This window comes from Chiloscyllium plagiosum, unplaced genomic scaffold (assembly GCF_037043375.1).
Source record: "Chiloscyllium plagiosum isolate Xiang-an unplaced genomic scaffold, Cpla_swu_hap1 HiC_scaffold_39, whole genome shotgun sequence".
In the NCBI taxonomy this organism is placed as follows: Eukaryota; Metazoa; Chordata; class Chondrichthyes; order Orectolobiformes; family Hemiscylliidae; genus Chiloscyllium; species Chiloscyllium plagiosum.
Genome location: NW_028270177.1, coordinates 20,583,972 through 20,604,947, shown reverse-complemented (window position 1 = coordinate 20,604,947; position 20,976 = coordinate 20,583,972). Strand labels below are relative to the sequence as shown.

General features: G+C 43.1%; 1 protein-coding gene across 1 annotated transcript in view; it reads right to left on the bottom strand.

Moving 5' to 3' along the window:
- Window positions 1–20,976, bottom strand: part of atp8b4 (ATPase phospholipid transporting 8B4) — a 254,191-nt gene that overhangs the window by 56,205 nt on the left and 177,010 nt on the right. The window contains exons 16-18 of the mRNA XM_043677403.2: window positions 15,555–15,720; window positions 14,668–14,856; window positions 14,395–14,510 (exon numbers count right to left, since the gene is read on the bottom strand). Of these exons, the coding sequence (XP_043533338.1) occupies window positions 14,395–14,510; window positions 14,668–14,856; window positions 15,555–15,720 (471 nt within the window). The remainder of the gene's footprint in view (window positions 1–14,394; window positions 14,511–14,667; window positions 14,857–15,554; window positions 15,721–20,976) is intronic.

The window sequence follows — 20,976 nt, the reverse complement described above, 5'->3', positions numbered from 1 at the left end:
CTGAGTATCACAAAAAGGGTCTTCAGACTAAACTTGCTTTTAATGAAACTCAAATTAAATTTCCAAACTTACACAAAGTTTGGAATACAGAGAATCCCCAAGGAGAAGGCATTCATAAACCTCATGTCAATATTCAAGGAGGAGAGATCATGTCGAGGTGTAAATTGGCAGGTTTTAGATTTGATACTTACCCATTAACACTGATTACGCAAACAGTTCGTAAATCGCTATTTAAGTGCCTACAAAGTGACAGATTTACACTACATTGCAGGGAGTCTATAATGTAACGTACTGTCAAATCTCAAGAGCTTGTTAGATCTACATGGAACTTTTTTTTTTAGTTCTCGTGGGTTCAGTGGGTGCTGCAACATTTATTGCTCATCCCTGGTTGTTCTAAAGAAGATGTTGGTGAGCTCCTCCAGGGAGTATCATCACGAGACTACAACGAGAGACCACGGTAATGTTCTGGGGACCTGGGTTCGAATCCCACCATGCTGCATAATGGTGGTGGTGAATTAATGATTTAGAGGCATAGAGTCATAGAGATGTACAGCATGGAAACAGACCCTTCGGTCCAACCCGTCCATGCTGACCAGATATCCCAACCCAATCTAGTCCCACCCGCCATCACCCGGCCCACATCCCTCCAAACCTTTCCTATTTATATACCCATCCAAATGCCTCTTAAATGTTGCAATTGTACCAGCCTCCACCACATCCTCTGGCAGCTCATTCCATACACATACCACCCTCTGCGTGAAAAAGTTGCCCTTTAGGTCTCTTTTATATCTTTCCCCTCTCACCCTAAACCTATGCCCTCTAGTTCTGGGCTCCCGACCCCAGGGAAAAGACTTTGCCTATTTATCCTATCCATGCCCCTCATAATTTTGTAAACCTCTATAAGGTCACCCCTCAGCCTCTGATGCTCCAGGGAAAACAGTCCCAACCTCTCCCTGTAGCTCAAATCCTCCAACCCTGGCAACAACCTTGTAAATCTTTTCTGAACCCTTTCAAGTTTCATAACATCTTTCCGATAGGAAGGAGACCAGAATTGCACGCAATATTGCAACAGTGGCCTAACCAATGTCCTGTACAGCCGCAACATGACCTCCCAACTCCTATACTCAATCCTCTGACCAATAAAGGAAAGCATACCTAATGCCTTCTTCACTATTCTATCTACCTGCGACTCCACTTTCAAGGAGCTATGAACCTGCACTCCAAGGTCTCTTTGTTCTGCAACACTCCCTAGGACCTTACCAGTAAGTGTATAAGTCCTGCGAGGATTTGCTTTCCCAAACTGCAGCACCTCGCATTTATCTGAATTCAACTCCATCTGACACTTCTCAGCCCATTGGCTCATCTGGTCCAGATCCTGTTGTAATCTGAGGTAACCCTCTTCGCTGTCCACTATACCTCCAATTTTGGTGTCATCTGTAAACTTACTAAATGTACTTCTTATGCTTACATCCAATTCATTTATGTAAATGACAAAAAAGTAGAGGGCCCAGCACCGATCGTTATGGCACTCCACTGGTTACAGGCCTCCAGTCTGAAAAACAACCCTTCACCACCACCCTTTGTCTTCTACCTTTGAGCCAGTTCTGTATCCAAACGGCTAGTTCTCCCTGTATTCCACGAGATCTAACCTTGCTAACCAGTCTCCCATGGGGAACCTTGTCGAACGCCTTACTGAAGTCCATATAGATCACATCTACTGCTCTGCCCTCATCGATCCTCTTTGTTACTTCTTCAAAAAACTCAATCAAGTTTGTGAGACATGATTTCCCACACACAAAGCCATGTTGACTATCCCGAATCAGTGATTGCCTTTCCAAATACATGTACATCCTGTCCCTCAGGATTCCCTCCAACAACTTGCCCACTACTGAGGTCAAGCTCACTGGTCTATCGTTCCCTGGCTTGTCTTTACCGCCCTTCTTAAACTGTGGCACCACGTTTGTCAACCTCCAGTCTTCCGGCACCTCATCTGTGACTATCGATGATACAAATATCTCAGCAAGAGGTCCAGCAATCATTTCTCTAGCTTCCCACAGAGTTCTCGGGTACACCTGATCAGGTCCTGGGGATTTATCCACCTTTAACCATTTCAAAACATCCAGCACTTCCTCCTGTGTAATCTGGACATTTTGCAAGATGTCACCATCTATTTCCCTACAGTCTATATCTTCCATATCCTTTTCCACAGTAAATACTGATGCAAAACATTCATTTAGTATCTCCCCCATTTTCTGTGGCTCCACACAAAGGCCGCCTTGCTGATCTTTAAGGGGCCCTATTCTCTCCCTCATCACCCTTTTGTCCTTAATATATTTGTAAAAACCCTTTGGATTCTCCTTAATTCTATTTGCCAAAGCTATCTCATGTCCCCGTTTTGCCCTCCTGATTTCCCTCTTAAGTATACTCCTACTTTCTTTATACTCTTCGAAGGATTCACTTGATCTATCCTGTCTATACCTGACATATGCTTCCTTCTTTTTCTTAACCAAACCCTCAATATCTTTAGTCATCCAGCATCCTTTATACCTACCAGCCTTCCCTTTCACCCTGACAGGAATATACTTTCTCTGGAATCTTGTTATCTCATTTCTGAAGGCTTCCCATTTTCCAGCCGTCCCTTTATCTGCGAACATCTGCCTCCAATCAGCTTTCGAAAGTTCTTGCCTAATACTGTCAAAATTGGCCTTTCTCCAATTTAGAACTTCAACTTTTAGATCTGGTCTATCCTTTTCCATCACGATTTTAAAACGAATAGATTTATGGTCGCTGGCCCCAAAGTGCTCTCCCACTGACACCTCAGTCACCTGCCCTGCCTTATTTCCCAAGAGTAGGTCAAGTTTTGCACCTTCTCTAGTAGGTACATCCACATACTGAATCAGAAAATTGTCTTGTACGCACTTAAGAAATTTCTCTCCATCTAAACCTTTAACACTATGGCAGTCCCAGTCGATGTTTGGAAAGTTAAAATCACCTACCATAACTACCCTATTATTCTTACAGATAGCGGAGATCTCCTTGCAAGTTTGTTTCTCAATTTCCCTCTGACTATTGGGGGATCTATAATACAATCCCAGTAAGGTGATCATCCCTTTCTTATTTCTCAGTTCCACCCAAATAACTTTCCTGGATGTATTTCCGGGAATATCCTCCCTCAGCACAGCTGTAATGCTATCCCTTATCAAAAATGCCACTCCTCCTCCTCTCTTGCCTCCCTTTCTATCCTTCCTGTAGCATTTGTATTCTGGAACATTAAGCTGCCAGTCCTGCCCATCCCTGAGCCATGTTTCCGTAATTGCTATGATATCCCAGTCCCATGTTCCTAACCATGCCCCGAGTGCATCTGCCTTCCCTGTTAGGCCCCTTGCATTGAAATAAATGCAGTTTAATTTTGTAGTGCTACCTTGTCCCTGCCTGCCCTGACTGTTTGACTCACTTCTGTTCTCAGCTGTACCCGTCTCAGATCGATCTCTTTCCTCACTAACTCCCTGGGTCCCACCCCCACCCCCCCCCACCCTTACTAGTTTAAATCCTCCCAAGCAGTTCTAGCAAATTTCCCTGCCAGTATATTAGTCCCCTTCCAATTTAGGTGCAATCAGTCCTTCTTGTACAGGTCACGTCTACCCCAAAAGAGATTCCAATGATCCAAAAATGTGAATCCTTCTCCCATACACCAGCTCCTCAGCCATGCATTCATCTGCTCTATCCTCCTATTCCTGCCCTCACTAGCCCGTAGCACTGGGCGTAATCCAGATATTACTACCCTTGAGGACCTCCTTTTTAAATTTCTGCCTAACTCTCTGTAATCTCCCTTCACAGTCTCAACCTTTTCCCTTCCTATATCGTTGGTTCCAATGTGGACAATGACCTCTTGCTGGCCCCTCTCCCCTATGAGAACATTCTGCATCCTCTCTGAGACATCCTTGATCCTGGCACCAGGGAAACAACACACCATTCTGCTTTTTCTCTGCTGGCCACAGAAACGTCTGTCTGTACCTCTGACTACAGAATCCCCTAACACAATTGATCTCTTGGAAGCCGACGTACCCCTCATTGCATTAGAGCCAGTCTCAATACCAGAAACTTGGCTGTTTGTGCTACGTTCCCCTGAGAATCCATCACCCCCTACATTTTCCAAAGCAGCATACCTGTTTGAAATGGGTACATCCACAAAAGACTCCTGCCCTAGGTGCCTACCTCTCTTACCCTTCCTGGAGTCAACCCATCTATGTGACTGTATCTGAGACTTTCCCCCCTTCCTACAACTGCCATCCATCACATACTGTTGCTGTTGCAAATTCCTCATCGCTTCTATCTGTCTCTCCAACTGATCCACTCGATCTGATAAGATTCACATCCAACAGCATTTATGGTAGATATAATCCGCAGTAACCCTTAAACTCTCTTTAAACTCCCACAGCTGACAAGTAGTACATCTCACTGCAAAGGCCAGTTTTGCTCCTTTACAATCTACAGACCCAGAAAATAACACCGTCTTATTCCTCTACAAACACTGCCCCAGGTTAAATTAATAGCTATGGCTTATATTTTAAGTTTAATCAAGAGACTTATCTGTAAAAACATATAATCAAGAATCCACTGTACTCACTACTGCAGCCTTTCTCTAGGACAGACTTAAAACAACAATTAACTTATCTGATTCTGTGCTGTGAACTTCGCCCAACAGTTCCTCCAAGATTAGTTGTGAATTTCACTGTTTGTTCATTTTCCCAGATGCACTCCGATGTCCAGCGATACACGAATTCAAACAGCAAAGTTCATGAATTGAATGATTTTATTGTCACATGTATTGGACAGTGAGAAATACAGTGAAAAGTTTTCATTTGCCGTCACAATACAGCGCCATTTGATAGTTTATAAAAAGAGAAAAGTGAAATAATGTAGTTTAAACAGAAGCCTTTCTACGTTTGAGTTCTGAGCTGCTCGACCCAACTAAAGTTCAAGAAGCCGATTCTCAGGCACCATCTTTCACTACTGCGCTAATTCATCTCTGCCACTCCCTGCGCCAGACCCACCAACATCGGAGTGTCTCACCAGAACCCACCTCAATATTACCATGATTCCCTTCCACCACCAATTCGCCATCGCTGGAGTCAACCGATGACAAAATCGCCGATCATCAGGTGCCATTTTTAAATGCTGGGCCTACTGGGCTCATGGTGGTTCAGGCCTCACTGTGGCTTGTGCTGAGTTTGCTCTTTGCTACCATGGGACCATGATGGCATAACTCACTGCTGCCGCTGCCATCCAAACTTTTCACAGGAAGTGAGTAAAGTAATGGTGGCAGCACGGTGGCTCAGTGGTCAGCACTGCTGCCTCACAGCACTGGGGATCCGGGGTCAGTTCCAACCTCGGGCAACTATCTGTGTTGAGTTTGCATATGCTCCCTGCGTCTGCGTGGGTTTCCTCCAAATGCTCTGGTTTCCTCCCACAGTCCAAAGATGTGCAGGTTAGGTAAATTGGCCATGCTAAATTGCCCATAGTGTTCAGGGATGTGTAAGTTAGGTGCATGAGTCAGGGGTAAATGTAGGCGAATGGGTGTGGGTGGGATACTTTTCAGAGGGTTGGTATGGACTTTCTGGGCCGAAGGGCCTGTTTTTTTCACAGTAGGGACCCTAATTCTAAAAGGTGAGTAAAAGAGAAAAAAAAAAAGAGGAGAAAGGAAACAAAAAAGTGGACAGAGCGAATGAGCCCTAAACTCAAGAACGCTACACTGCTGCCATCTTGAAGTGAAATTTGAATTAAGTGAAAATCTAGAATTAAGCATGTAATGATGACCGTATCGATTGTTGGAAAAACTCATCTGATTCACAATGCCCTTTATGGAAGGAAACTGCTGATCTGGCCTATACGTGACTCCAGACCTACAGCAATGTGGGTGACTCTTAACTGCCCTCTAAAATGGCTCAAGCAAGTCCCTCAGTTGTAACAACCTCCACATAGAGCTGTAGCATCTCTTGCCTAATTGTTGCCCGAGACATTGAATGTCTGTGATAGACATAAATGGCACTCGTATTCCCATTCCACATGTGATTTTGCCAATACCATACACGGAATAGGATTATACCATCACATCCACTGGCCTCTGAGGCTTTGGACGAAGGAATGAAGAGGAGGTAATGAGCTCCACAGCTAATCATAGAGTCATAGAGATGTACAGCATGGAAACAGACCCTTCGGTCCAACCAGATATCCCAACCCAATCTAGTCCCACCTGCCAGCACCTGGCCCACATCCCTCCAAACCCTTCCTATTCACTTACCCATCCAGATGTCTTTTAAATGTTGCAATTTCACCAGCCTCTACCACTTCCTCTGCAGCCCATTCCACACATGCACCACCCTCCGCGTGAAAAAGTTGCCCCTTAGGTCTTCTTTTATATCTTTCCCCTCTCACCCTAAACCTATGCCATCTAGTTCTGGACTCCCCAATCCCAGGGAAAAGACTTTACCTATTTACCCTATCCATGCCCCTCATGATTTTATAAACCTCTATGAGATCACCCCTCAGCTTCCGACGCTCCAGGGAAATCAGCCTCAGCCTGTTCAACCTCTCCCTGTCGCTCAAATCCTCCAACCCTGGCAACAACCTTGTAAATCTTTTCTGAACCCTTTCAAGTTTCACTAACATCCTTCCAATAGGAATAACACCAGAATTGCACGCAGTAATCCAAAAGTGGTCTGACCAATGTCCTGTACAGCCGCAACATGACCTCCCAGCTCCTGCACTCAATACACTGACCAATAAAGGAAAGCAGACCAAACGCCTTCTTCACTATTCTATCTACCTGTGAATCTACTTTCAAGGAACTATGAACCTGCACTGCAAGGTCTCTCTGTTCAGCAACACTCCCTAGGACCTTACCATTAAGTGTATAAGTTATGGGCGGCACTGCTGCCTCACAGCGCCTGAGACCCAGGTTCAATTCCCGCCTCAGGCAACTGTCTGTGTGGAGTTTGCACATTCTCCCCGTGTCTGCGTGGGTTTCTTCCGGGTGCTCCGGTTTCCTCCCACAATCCAAAAATGTGCAGGTCAGGTGAATTGGCCATGCTAAATTGCCCATAGTGTTAGGTGAAGGAGTAAGTGTAGGGGAATGGGTCTGGGTTGGTTGCTCTTCGGAGGTTCGGTGTGGATTTGTTGGGCCGAAGGGCCTGTTTCCACACTGTAAGTAATCTAATCTAAAGTCCTGCTAAGATTTGCTTTCGCAAAATACAGCCCTTCGCATTTATCTAAATTAACTCCAACTGCCACTCCTCAGCCCATTGACCCATCTGATCAAGATTGCATTGTAATCCGAGGTAACCTTCTTCGCTGTCCACTACATCTCCAATGACACCAAAATTGGAGGTGTAGTGGACAGTGAAGAAGGTTACCTCAGATTACAACGGGATCTTCATCAAATGGGACAATGGGCTGAGCAGTGGCAGTTGGAATTTAATTTAGATAAATGTGAAGGGCTGTATTTTGCGAAAGCAAGTCTTAGCAGGACTTATATACTTAATGGTAAGGTCCTCGGGAGTGTTGCTGAACAAAGAGACCTTGGAGTGCAGGTTCATAGCTCCAAATCAAAATCAGCCATTATCCAATAAGGCTCTGGGGTTTCAGAATATTAAAGTTACCAGTAGCGACAAAAAGTGTTAAATTTAGCTACCAGTTTTCAAGTAGTTCCCACTATTTATCTGCCAGGGTACAGTTTAGATGTAATTACCAAGGAAGTGGCTTGTAACTGAGGAGATGTGATGCTTGCAGTGCAGACGTGACTAGGTAAAGCACAGTCAATCTTTCCTGACAGTTATTGACTTGTCTCTTCGGCATTGAAGCTAACACACCATTTATACACCTACCGCCTGTCATTATCTGCCTACATTGCTAGCTATGGATTGGCAGGAAGTGAATCAATGTGACCAGCAAAGGTTGGTGCTGAAAAAGATGCTGGGAAAAAGTATGTTTTGGTCAGGCAAATTTTGTTAATGATCTATAACATAACAAATATCCACTAAAAATGGTCAAATATTGGCAACATTTGAGTATGTCAAGTACTCAGTTGAGTTGAATCTGGGAGGCTGGAGTTGATATGTGCCATTACTAACATCTCAAAGCACTTCATAGTTATGCATGTCAGAGCCACTAGGCATTAGTCAGTCAGGCATGTTTCTGGTTTTTCTTTGGCAGCAGGATGATAGTGGTCTTCTTGAAGCAGGTGGGAATCTCACATCGTAGTAAGGAGAGGTTCAAGATGTTTGTGAATACTCCTGGTCTGTACAGGATCCGAGTGCACGGCCAGGGATTCCATCCGGGCCAGTCGCTTTCCGTGGGTTCAGTTCCAAGAAGGCTGATCTCACATCTGCGATGGTGACTCTGGATACATGTGCACCCGAGACGGTCGGGGCAAGAGACATCATTTCACTAGAGGAGAAAGTGAGGTCTGCAGATGCTGGAGATCAGAGCTGAAAATGTGTTGCTGGAAAAGCGCAGCAGGTCAGGCAGAATCCAGGGAACAGGAGAATCGACGTTTCGGGCATAAGCCCTTCTTCAGACCTTCTGTTCAAAATGAGCATAGAATGCACTGAACTCATGGGGGGGGGGGGGGGGGGGGGGGGGGGTGCATTGTTGCCAATGATTCTTCTCGACTTTACTTTGTGGCCCATTACATCACGCTAGTCTTGCCACTGTTGACGTGTGATCTGTAGTTAGTCTGGGACTCTAATTTAACCTGATATTATCTCTGGCATCTCTATTGCCACACAAAGATCACAGCTAGAGTTCTTGTATAGGTCAGGGAGTAAATTCCTCAGTTCATCTGTGGTTTCCAGTTGGGGAACACTCAGATTAATTTCTTTGGCACACTGTGCTCTACATGCTTATTAATGAAGTCTGACGGTGGTGGCATATTCGTTTAGGGTGGCCACTGAGTTCTTGAACATGGACCAATCCACCAACTTCAAACTCACATAGCAGCTCATCTATTACCTGAGCCCAGCACTGTGCAACTTTCTGTATGACTTCCTCACACCCTAGGTTCTGCTTGTAAACTGGGAGAAGGAGCACAGCCTTATGGTGTTATTTACCAAAATGTGGGTGGGAGGTGGAATGGTAAGCGTCTTTGATGGTTGTGTATTGATGGCTGGTATTGACATTTGATGGTTGCAAATCCGATTTATTAATGTCATTCAGTGAAGGAAATCTGCCATCCTTACCTGGTTTGGCCTACATGTGACTCTAACCCAGTGGTTGATGCTTCAAATGCTCTCTGAAATGACCTAACAAACTACCCTTGGTGGGCAGCACGGTGGCTCAGTGGTTAGCACTGCAGCCTCACAGCACCAGGGACCCGAGTTCGATTCCCGCCTCAGGCGACCTTCTGTGTGGAGTTTGCACATTCATCCAGTGTCTGCGTGGGTTTCCTTCGGGTCCTCCAGTTTGCTCCCATAATCCAGAGATATGCAGGTCAGATGAATTAGCCATGCTCAATTTCCCAATGTTAGGGACAGTAGTCAGGGGTAAATGTGGGTATGGGAAAGGGTCTGGGTGGGTTACTCTTCAGAGCGTCTGTGTGGACTTGTTGGGCCGAAGGGCCTATTTCAATACTGTCAGGAATTTAATCTAAACCATTCAGTTCAAAGGCACTTAGGAATGGACAATAAATATTGACCACGCCAGCAACCTCCACAACACATGAAAAGATAAATTTAAAATAATCGGAGGTCACCCAAAGCTTTACTGCCTGTGTATTAACTTCCAGCAAATCCAGTCTCCCCAGTACCTCTGGTCTCACTGACCTTCATCGGCTCTTGGTCAAGCAACATTTCTATTTAAAAATTCCCGTCTTTGTTTTTAAACCTGATTGTGGTCTTTGTCCTCACTATCTGCAATCTCCAGCAAGGACATAATTGCCCAATGTGGTTGACTCTCAGCTCCCCTCTGAGGGATGGGCAGTAAATGCTGGTTTAATGAGTGCCACCCACATCCTGTGAATGAATCATCAAGAAAAGATATTGGTGCACCTGCAATTCTGGCCACTCCAGCATTCCCAGTGATATTTGCTGCATTATTGGTGATTGAGCTCTCTGTAACCATGGTAACTAGGCACACGCATGACCCTCTTATATGCCGTTGTCTGTGTACTTTGTTTCCCTCCTTAAAGATCCTTCTTAACCTTACCTCTTGGATCTAGCTTTTGATCATCTAATGTAAAATCTCCTTGTAGTTGTGGATGTCATACTTTTGTAACATTTCTGGGAAGTACATTTGGTTGATTTATTGTGCAAAAGGTGCTACCTTACGGCAAGCTGTTGTAGAGAAACATCCTAATTCATTTGCCTTCACTCGCTCTCATTCACTCCAAATCCCAACCCTGCACAGCCTACTATCTGCTCAGGATATCTAAATACATTTATTCCAACTACCATGCCACCAACTTTCATCCCACTCAATCCTTCCCTTTACTCATTCCAGAGGAAGGCAGCCCAAAGTTGAGCAGAAGGAGTCAAGATGGCTGCCTGACATTCAGCTCCTCATCCCTTACGAAGTGAATGATTGCCCCAAGCCTCTGGACTGATAGCAGTGACTGCCCTTGGTTCCAGGACCCTGAAGGCCATCTCCTTTGACTTGACTGAGGATGGCCAACAATCACGACAAGCTTCCTAGCTTTGTGTCTGGGCTAAACAGCGGGGCAAGGTATAGTAAACTGTGAGCCTGGTTTGGAGGGTAAAGTTCAAGGCTGTGAGCATCCAGGGAGGTTCAAGTAGAGTGAGCAGTAAGAGACCAAGTGAGCAGCCCTGAGATGAAGCCTGGATACCTGTCCCTGGGTGCAGATTGTTCTTGCTACACTATTTCAATATTAGTTGCTGGGATCTCCCAAAGTAAGTTCAGAAGCTTCCTTTGAATGGATTGAAGAGGTGCCACGAGGTCCCGAGAGAACTGGCAGGGTTCAGATGGCAGTGGAAAAAGGACGTGAGGGACAACGTTTTTACACAGAGTGTGGTTTGTACATGGAATGAACTCTAAGAGGAATGGTAGATGAAGGTACAGTGACAACATTTAAATGACATTTGGATCGATACATGAATAGAAAAGGTTTAGAGGGATATGGACCAAATGCAGGCAAACAGGACTAGTTTAGCTTGGGAAACTTGTTAGACCGAAAGGACTATTTCCATGCTGTATGACTTTATGAAGTGTGTCCTGAGATATTGTTGCCGGGTGTTAAATGTGGCCACCCACAGAAGCAAGCAGTTAACCTGCTCAAATTTTCTTATTGAAGATTCTCAGTGACTAGCTTCCTAATGGTGGCTGATACGATGTTGCACTAATTCTGTGAGATGCACAGTTAATGACCCCAAGCACAAGCAATTACCCTCCTTAATAGGCACCTTGCCATTGTCTAGCGGGAATCTCAGCCCAGCACCTGCAAGTTCATTGGAAACTTGTGACTTGTTGCTCATGTCCAGCTAGGCCTCACTTGACTTGTCACACAATTCTCCCATATTTCTCGTCACAGAGTACGTCATCCAGAGCGCTTTAAGAGGAACTTGCTGGTGATGTCATAAGATCATACGATGTAGGCGCAGAGGTAAGCCAGCCTATCGGGTCTTTTCCGCTATTCAAAGAGATCATGGTGGATCTGATAATCCCCAAGTCCATTTTCCTGCCTTTTCCAGATTCCCCCTGATTCCCTTACTGACTGAAAACCTGCTTAAATCAACCTTGAATATTAATGATCCAGCCTTGGTAGCCCTCTGCAACAGTCTTGTGGTGTTCCCATGAGTCTGCTGCCCATGTTCTTCTAGGTGCTGGAGGTCGTGTGTTTGGAAGATGCTGTTGATAAATCTGATTGTGTTTCGGCAGTTCATCGTATAGATGGTACACCTTCTGCCATTTTGCTCCAGTGGTGAAGGGTATGAATATTTAAGGTGGTGGGTGGGGTTCCAATCAAGTAGTTGTTTTGTTCTGGATAGTGGGAAGTTTTGCGAGGGTTGTAAGAGCTACATCAATTCCAGGCAAATGGATAGTATTCCATCACACTCCAGACTTGTGCCTTGCAAATGATGGACAGGCTTTGGGGAATTAGGTGGCGAGTTATTTGCCTAAGGATTCCTAACCTACCTACCCTTGTAATTACTGCATTTCTGTGGCTAGTCCAGTTCGGTTTGTGGTCAATGGTAACCCCCATGTTGTTGACAGTGGTGGATTCAGTGATTATAACACCAGCGATTAAGGAGACTGTTAAATTCTCTTTTGTTGGACTTAGACACTCCCTTGCACTTGTGTGGGGTGAATGTTAGTTGCCACTGTCAGCCCCACACTGGATATTGTTCAGGTCTTGCTGCATTGCAACACAAACTGCTTCAGTATCTGAGGAGATGCAAATAGTGCTGAATGTTCATCAAATCAATGCAATCATCAGTAAACATGTCCCATTCGGATCTTTTTTTTTCATTCAGCAAACACCCAGGTGGCCAGTGACAAACACTGCCCTTCACATCAAAGGGCAGTGACACTCCTGTTTTTCTCTTTTTTTTCTTTTTTCCCCCACACTACCACCTAAGTGCGGTAGTGCTTATTTTATCCCCAGCACCCATGGTGTGTGCGCGCAGGTGTGAGACACAGTGAAAGACACAAAGTGCACGAATCTTTATTCAAATTCCACCACCAGGAAGAAAGGAAAACACCTGGGTGACCAGTGATAAACACTGCCCTTCACATCAAAGGGCAGTGCTGTGTGATCAAAACAGTGAAGGGGAGGGTAGGGACTAAATCAAAATAGAAGGAAAGTCCACCCTTTTTTTTCTGATCTTATAATGGACGGAAGGTCATTGATGAAACAGCTGAAGGTAGTTGGGCCAAATGATTACTCTGAGGAACTCCCATAGAGATGTCCTGGAGCTGAGATAATTGACTCCAACAACCACAGTTATGTTCCTTTGCGCAAGATATGACACCAACCAATGAAGATTTTTCTTTCTCCATGATTCCCACTGACTCTAGCTTTGCCAAAATGCTTGAAGCTTGTAGTTATAATTGTACCCCCATTTACAAAGCACAAGTCAGGAGTATGATGCAGTACTCTCCATTGTCCTGGATAAGTGCAGCTCCAATGAAATTTTAATAACTCAACATCATACAGGACGAAGCAACTTAATTATTTGGCACCCTTCCACCACTTTCAATAATGACTACCTCCAATCCCAGCACACTATGGCTGCATTGTGCACTATCTACAACTTGCTGAGACTTCTATCACAGCACCTTCCATATCCACGATCTCCATTATTTGGAAGAACAAAGCAGCAGGTAAATGAGAAAACTACCAAGTTTAACCTCCGAGTCAAGCAACATCCTAAACTGGAAAGATATAATCGTTCCTTTATCATTTCTGGCACAAATCCTGGAGGTCCCCTCTCTGACAACACTGTGGGCATATTTTCACCACATGGACTGTAGCAGTTTAAGAAGGCATTATCTTCTCAACAGCAATCACTGACGGGAAACAGTTGTGATAATACATATGTCGTCGACAACCACATGTCTAAATTCAACACAGTTGCAACTATTTTACAGGCACCAACAGGAAACAATGGTAGTTGATTTCTTGAAGCAGAGACCTTTGCCAAACTGACATGGGTGCTCTGGCCATGGCTAAACTGATCGGGTCTTTTACTTTCTGTAGGTGATACTGACAGATGCCTAAGAGCATACACGGCCTCAGTTTAATCTTGAGATGAGGCTCCTCCATCCATTTGACACCTAGTTTCCTGAATTTGTTTAGACAGTTAGAGTTCAGAAGGATGAGTGCGGGCCTATAATCCTCGGACTTGCGCTCCCTCACCACTGACCATTATTAAGATGGTCACAGAATGACCCTCATAATAAAGGCTACAAATTGGGCTGCATTGAATAGGCGCCAGAGAAATACTCCAGGCTCCACAAGACAACTATGGTTTACTACCAGCCTTCTCTACAGCCCAATTGCCTCCTCCTTGCCCTGCCGGACTTCAGCACCAGCCAAAATTAATTCCACCCTAACCAGGGAGCTGTGCTAACTTATTATGAAGAGGCCCAAGGACTAGTTTGGTTTTCCAGCCTCACTCTGGTGCACCAGCATTGCCAAAATCATGACCACTCTCAAGTGCTACCAAACTGAATAAATGTTCCTAAATTCTATACATCACAAGGGAAGTTCCAAATTATTTTGAATGAACAGTAGAAAATAAACGAATGCAGAATCTAAGAGCACCAATATTACATTCAATCTATTGTGACAACATCATGCAAGGCCCAATTTAATCATCATGTTATTTATCAACCTAACCCAATAACTGTTAAAGACATATAAAGAATAGAAGAGGCACTTACACTGAGATGGTCTGAGGTAACACACATCAGGTCTTCATTAGATGGATGAAGTCTTTCAAACAAAATTGTATCAGCTCCCTTTGAGTAAAGTCTTATTTGTCCTTCAGGATTCCGAACTAAAACACAAGATAATTAAGTCAGAGGTAATATCAATGCTATAAAAATAAAGAGGTACATCATTCTGATGAATTCCACTGTATAAATGGATAATAATCTTCCCAGGAAAACAGTGAATGTAAAAGGGGTGATAATTATTTTATGTGCTTAACCCACCAATCACTGACATCCTCTTTCGCACATTGTTGAAATCCAAAATGGCCAGCAATTGGTATACAACAGGCTGGCTCATCTCATTCACTGTGATGGTCTCTGGGGTGCGGGATCGAAAAACAAAACCAAAGTTTCTTGCAGCTGTGACCAAGGCTCCTTCATCAGGTGACTGGGCTTGGTAAACAAGCTCTCCTGCAGACAAACATCAAACAGCTGGAATTTCATTTAAAACAAAACCCAATGTAACGTAAAACATAGTTTATACCTGATAATTCAAAGCTATTGATAACAGGATCAATGAGAACAACCCAACCATTGAGCAAGTCAATAATACAAAATGGGAGTTTAAAATGAAAGGTATTGAACTATTGGATGGCATTTATGATGCAAGATGACCAGACTGAATGTTGTTGAATGAACGGATAGTTGAGGTCTAAAATTGTTGATAATGGTGTTTTGTACTGAAGGTATAAAGCACCTTGAGACTTGCCATTGGGAAAAAGCAGAAGCCAGGCGAAAACAGCACAAGGAGCATGTTGTCAAACCAATGCCACCCAACCTTTCCCATGACCACCTTTTGCACCAAGTGTGGTAGAGACTGTACAGCTACCTATGGACTCACCCTGAGAGTGGAAGAGAGAGAGAGAGAGAGAGAGAGAGAGAGAGAGAGAGAGAGAGAGAGAGAGAGAGAGATAGATAGATAGAGAGAGAGAGAGAGAGAGAGAGAGAGAGAGAGAGAGAGATAGATGTCCCAAATTCTCAAAATGTCTTCCAAAATGCTCAGGCTATGACCTCTTTTGGCTGGTCACTAAGCAAGTGCTATCCGAATGAAATTTTCACACTCCAAGGAAAGCTGATTTTGGTTTCCAGCTTGAAATTTTTAATATTACCTTCATTTTTCTCCTCCGACATCACTGTATGGCAGAGTGAAAGCAACCTAAAAAACTCGTGCACAGATGAATCCCCCAGTTTTGTTGCTTCCACCAGACTCGCATCATAAAACTTAAACTTCGGATCTGCTAACGCATTGAATGAAAAATCCACAGGGAGCGTTTTCTATAAATTGAAGAGAAAACAAATTAGACTGTAAATATGACAGCAAACTACACATATCTACTTTACACTTTCCTAAAACCTTATTTGTAGCTGTGATATGCTGGTCAGGGGTTTGTATTGAAGTCAGATTGCGGTCTTAACTCTTCCTCTTTGCATCCAAATGCTAAACTGGGGTTTCTCAATCTATTTCAGGTCCAATCTCAAACTGAACCATTAGAGTGAGGAGGTACACAATGCTATGTTGGGAACTTTACATTGAATACATTCAATGAGGTCCATTTTATATGGAACAACACAGTAAAAAGGGCCTTTAGCCTATCAAACTAAATTTAAGTATCCCCTGCAAATCAGAAATGGCAGCATGGAACACATTGCATGTTATCTCACAACACTACAATTAGAAATTTTGAAAAAGAAAGGCCACACATGCTCAACTTCTTAAATGACAAACATACAATCCGAATCACAAAATAAACGTTTAAAGCAAACTAGGTGCAACAATAGTGAATGGCATCAAAAAACATAGCCAAAGCAAGTCACATATCATTGAGTGAAACACAGCAGACTAACCTTTTTGAGTATTAAATATCTTTTGCAATTTGCACATTTGTTAAGTGCTAAATTTGCTATTTAGCACTTATGTGTTTCTCCAAATAAATCTCCTTCTATGAAATCTGAATGATTCAGCTAACTCAGAGTCATAGAGATGTACTGCATGGAAACAGATCATGCCAAGAAGTTATCCTAAATTAATCTAGTCCCATTTTCCACTATTTGCCACCATGCCCCTCTAAACCCTTCCTATCCGTATACCCAACCAGATGCCTTTTAAATGTTTCAAATGTACCAGCCTCCACCACTTCCTATGGCAGCTCATTCCATATGTGAAGACGTTGCCCCTTAAGCCCCTTTTAAATCCTTCTCCTCTCACCTCAAACCTATACCCTCTAGTTTTGGACTCCCCATATTTACTATTTACTCTATCCATGTCACTCATGATTTTATAAACCTCTACAAGGTCACTCCCCAGCCTCTGACGCTCTAGGGAAAATAGCCCCAAGGAGTGAATTTGGAATCTACTCAATTTGATTTGTCCCTGTAGCCTACCTAATATTCAACTTCTGAACAGCAACACCAGATTACTGATCATTTATCTCATTATTTTTAAGGTAACTGGTTATGTACAACTGGTTTGCTGTGTTTGCCTCAACAAAAGACTGTGCTTCAAAAATAATTTATGCAGGTGGAAAATTTTAAGGATGTGAAAGGCTCTATCCAAATGCAATTTCTTATCTTCTTTTCTCGGTTTGGCTCATTTTTCAATGAAACCATTATAGCAGATACACTTCCATATCAGTTACAATGTGAAAAAAGCCTGAACATTATTTATCACTGGAGAAAAATAATTAAACTTTAATATTGGAATTGTACATATTTTAATTGCATTGTTTTTGCCAATTGAAGCTCAACTAAACTTTTTTGTGTTTTATTGCAAAGAATTAATACTGTGATTGCATAACTCATCGCAATTCTTCCCACAGTGACATTTGCAACAAAAGAAACAATTTAACGAGGAAAATGAACACAATGAATTAAGATAAATAACTTTTAGATTACATTCTGATGAGGTTACATGCAGTCTGATCACTTGGCCGATCACGGAATTAGATATGAACTACATTTGCTGCTAGTTATTAATTTAGATTACACAAGATACAAGTGAAAGTATTACAGCTCCTTGAGGCTTTTATCTGATGGAGCTGTGTGCTCAATCTTTGACCTTGAGAACTGGGTATTTAATATGTTTTAATTACAAACATTATTCATGCACTGCTGTTACATAAGCTGCTAAAGTACACATTAAAAAGAATTATAATAATGACTAAATCGTCCAATTCACACACTTTTCCCAATTTGGAAATAAACAGTTTGCACTTTATTAATATCTGCGCATTTTATTAATGTTGACTTTCACTGAAAATGTCTACAGTTGTTGCCAGAACAAGTGACCACATCTCAGGCCCTTCTGGTGTATATTGTGTAAGGCATGGATCAATGTGTCATTCTTTAAGCTTTTCTTTGCATCAGACAAGGTTGTCAACATGTAGACTTCACTCAGGGGTTCTGTCACAAGCAGCAGATCTTCGCTGTTTGATATAGGAACTTTAACAATGTAGAAAGCAGTGTTCCCTGTGATACTAAACTTAGTTATATAGGATCGTTAATGAAATGTCCCAAGGCACTTCACAGGAACATTAGCAAACAAAACGTAACACCGAGCTGCAGTTGGAAATATTGAGTCGGATGACCAATTTGTCAAAAAGGCAGGTTTTAAGAATTGTCTTCTAAGAGGTAGAAAGGTGTGGGGCGGACACTTCCAGAACTTCAGACCTGGGGGGGGGGATTTAACTGAAAATGTGACCAAAAGCAGTGCAATTTTGCATGGGAACATGTGAGATTAGAATTTATGAAGCAGGGGTATCTCAGAGAGTGGCAGAGCTGCAGTAAATGCCAGAGACTGGGCATGGCAACACCTTGGAGGGATTTAAAACAAGAATGCTAATTTTATGACCAAAGTGTTGTTTGACTGGGAGCTAATGCAGCTCCGCCAACACAGGGCTGATTAGGGGAATGGGGCTTGCTTCAAGTTAAGACATTAGCAGCAGAGTTTTCTCAAGCTTATGGAGGGTAGTATTTGGGAGTTGGTTGGCTTGGTTGTCTGTGTTGTAGAGTGACACCAACTGCATGGGTTTAATTCCTGTCCCAGCTAGGGTTACCATGAAGGACTCTCCTTCCCAATCTCTCTTCCCACCTGAGCTGTGGTGACCCTCAGGTTAAACCAACACCAGATATCTCTCTATAATGGGGGTTTGGATTAGAGTGGTGCTGGAAAAGCTAGACTCTGGTTTCCAGCATCTGCAGTCATTGTTTTTACCTATCTCTCAATAATGAGAGAGCAGCCTAGGACTACGATGACTTTACCTGCTGACTATGTCGAGACTAGCAAGTCTTGAGGTAACAAAGGAATGGATGAAGATTTCAGCAGAATAAACTAAGGGATTGGAAAAGTTCGGTGACACTGAAGAGGTGGAAATAGGCAATCTAAGTGATGATACATGTAAAAGTGCAGAAGCCCACCTCAAGATCAACTGTGACGCCAAGGTTGTGAGACCTTAAAACATAGGCACAAGAGCAGGCCATTCGGCCTATTGAGTTTGCTATGCCATTCAATGATCTGATAATCCTTAACTCACTTTCCTGCCTTATCCTGATAACCCATGATTCCCTCGCTGATTAAAAACTGTCTAGCTCGGCCTTTACATTCTGAATGACCCAGTCTCGACAGCTCTCTACGGTAAAGAATTTCACAGCTTCACTGCCTCTAAGAGAAGAAATTGTCTCTCAGTCTTAAATGGACAATCCCTTACCCTGTGATTACATGCACCAATCCTATATTCTTGAACAAGGGGAAACAAGCTCTCTGTATCTACTCCTTAAAGCCCTGGATCTTATATGTTTCAATAAAGTCTTCTAAACTCCATGTGCACAGGCCTATACAATCTACACAAGTTCTCCTCATAAAACAGTCTCACAACAGGAACCTCCTCTGGAATGCCTCCAACGCCAGTCTCTCTTTTCGTAGGCAGGGGGATGAAATCTGTTCACAATGTTCTCAGTGTGATCTAATTACTGGCTTGTATAGTTTAAGTGATACCTCCCTGTGTTTATTTTCCTTTCCCTTTGAAACAAAGGCGACATTCCATTTGGCTTCCCTACTACCTGCTGAAGTTGTACACTAGCTTTTCATGATTTATGCACAGCGACCCCAAATCTCTCTGTAGCTTTCTGCAGTCTTTATCTATTTGAATAACATTCAGCTCCTTCAGTCTTTCTGTGAAAGTGCATAACCTCTCATTTTCCCCACATTATATTCCATCTGCCAAGTGCTTGCCCTCCATTCCATGGGCTCTTAGTAAGTAGCCTAACACGCGGTACCCTAACAAATGCCATTTGGAAACTCAACCATGTTATATCTAATGGTTCCCCTTTATCTTGCTTGTCACCTCATGAAACTCTAATAAATTTGACAGCCACAATTTCCCCTTTATAAAGCCATGCTAACTCTGTTTCGTTATATGATGCATTGCCATACATTTTGCTAAAACATCCTTTATAACAGACTCTAATATTTTCCCAATGATGGACGTTTGCTGACTGGTCTATATTACATGTGTCCTTCCCTTTTTGAATAAGGGTGTTACATTCACAGTTTTCCAATCCCCTGGTATTTGCCAGATTTTAGAAAATTCTTGGAAGATCACAACCAACCCACCTATCATCTCTGTAGCTGCTTCTTTATTATCCCAGGATGTAACCCATTCAGTCCAAGAATCTTTTCATCCCAGGAGTTTCCCTCATACAACACCTATCACTAAGAAAGAGTATTTATTTCCTGTCCCAATAAAATGCACATTGATATAGTGGTCCTGATGAAGGGATTATGCCCAGAACGTCGATTCTTCTGCTCCTCGGATTTCCCAGCACCACACTCTTGACTCTGGTCTCCAGCATCTGCAGTCCTCACTTTCTCCTCCCTGATGTAACGGTCAGCACATTTTAAAGAAGCTGGAACTTGCTGAGTTTGGAATTGTATTCCAGTCTCCTCTACAGGTTCTAGGGCCTGGGGGAATAGGACAACAGTCTTTCTCCTTCACCTATCAGATTAAAGAATTTTTGCTTCATCAGAAAGAAGCACAGACAGGATAGGAAAGTGATAGACAGCGGTGGTATCCAAGGCTAAGTCCTAGGGCTACTGCTGTTTTAGATATATATTCATGGCTTGTATATTACAACAAAAAAAAACATTTCAGAGCCTGTGGATGGTAACAAACTTACAAGTGTGGCAACAGTGAGGATGGTATACATCAATTGCAACAGGACATAGATATCCTAATTGAATGGGTAGACTGGTGACAAATGGAATTCAATATGGAGAAGTGTGAGGTGATGCATTTTTGGCAAAATAGATGCCTCAATGTCAATGAGTATGCAGGGACAAAGGGACTCAGAGGTCAGGTGTGCAAATCTTTCAGATCTTGACAAAAGTAATGCTGAATCTTTATGAAGCTCTGAAGTGGTACATGCAGTCTTGATCACTACAGTTTAGGACAGATGTGATTTATCATGATGAACAAATGTAGATACAAGGGTTAGATTGAAGTAGCGGCATTAATCTCCTTTGATGCAAGAGAACAA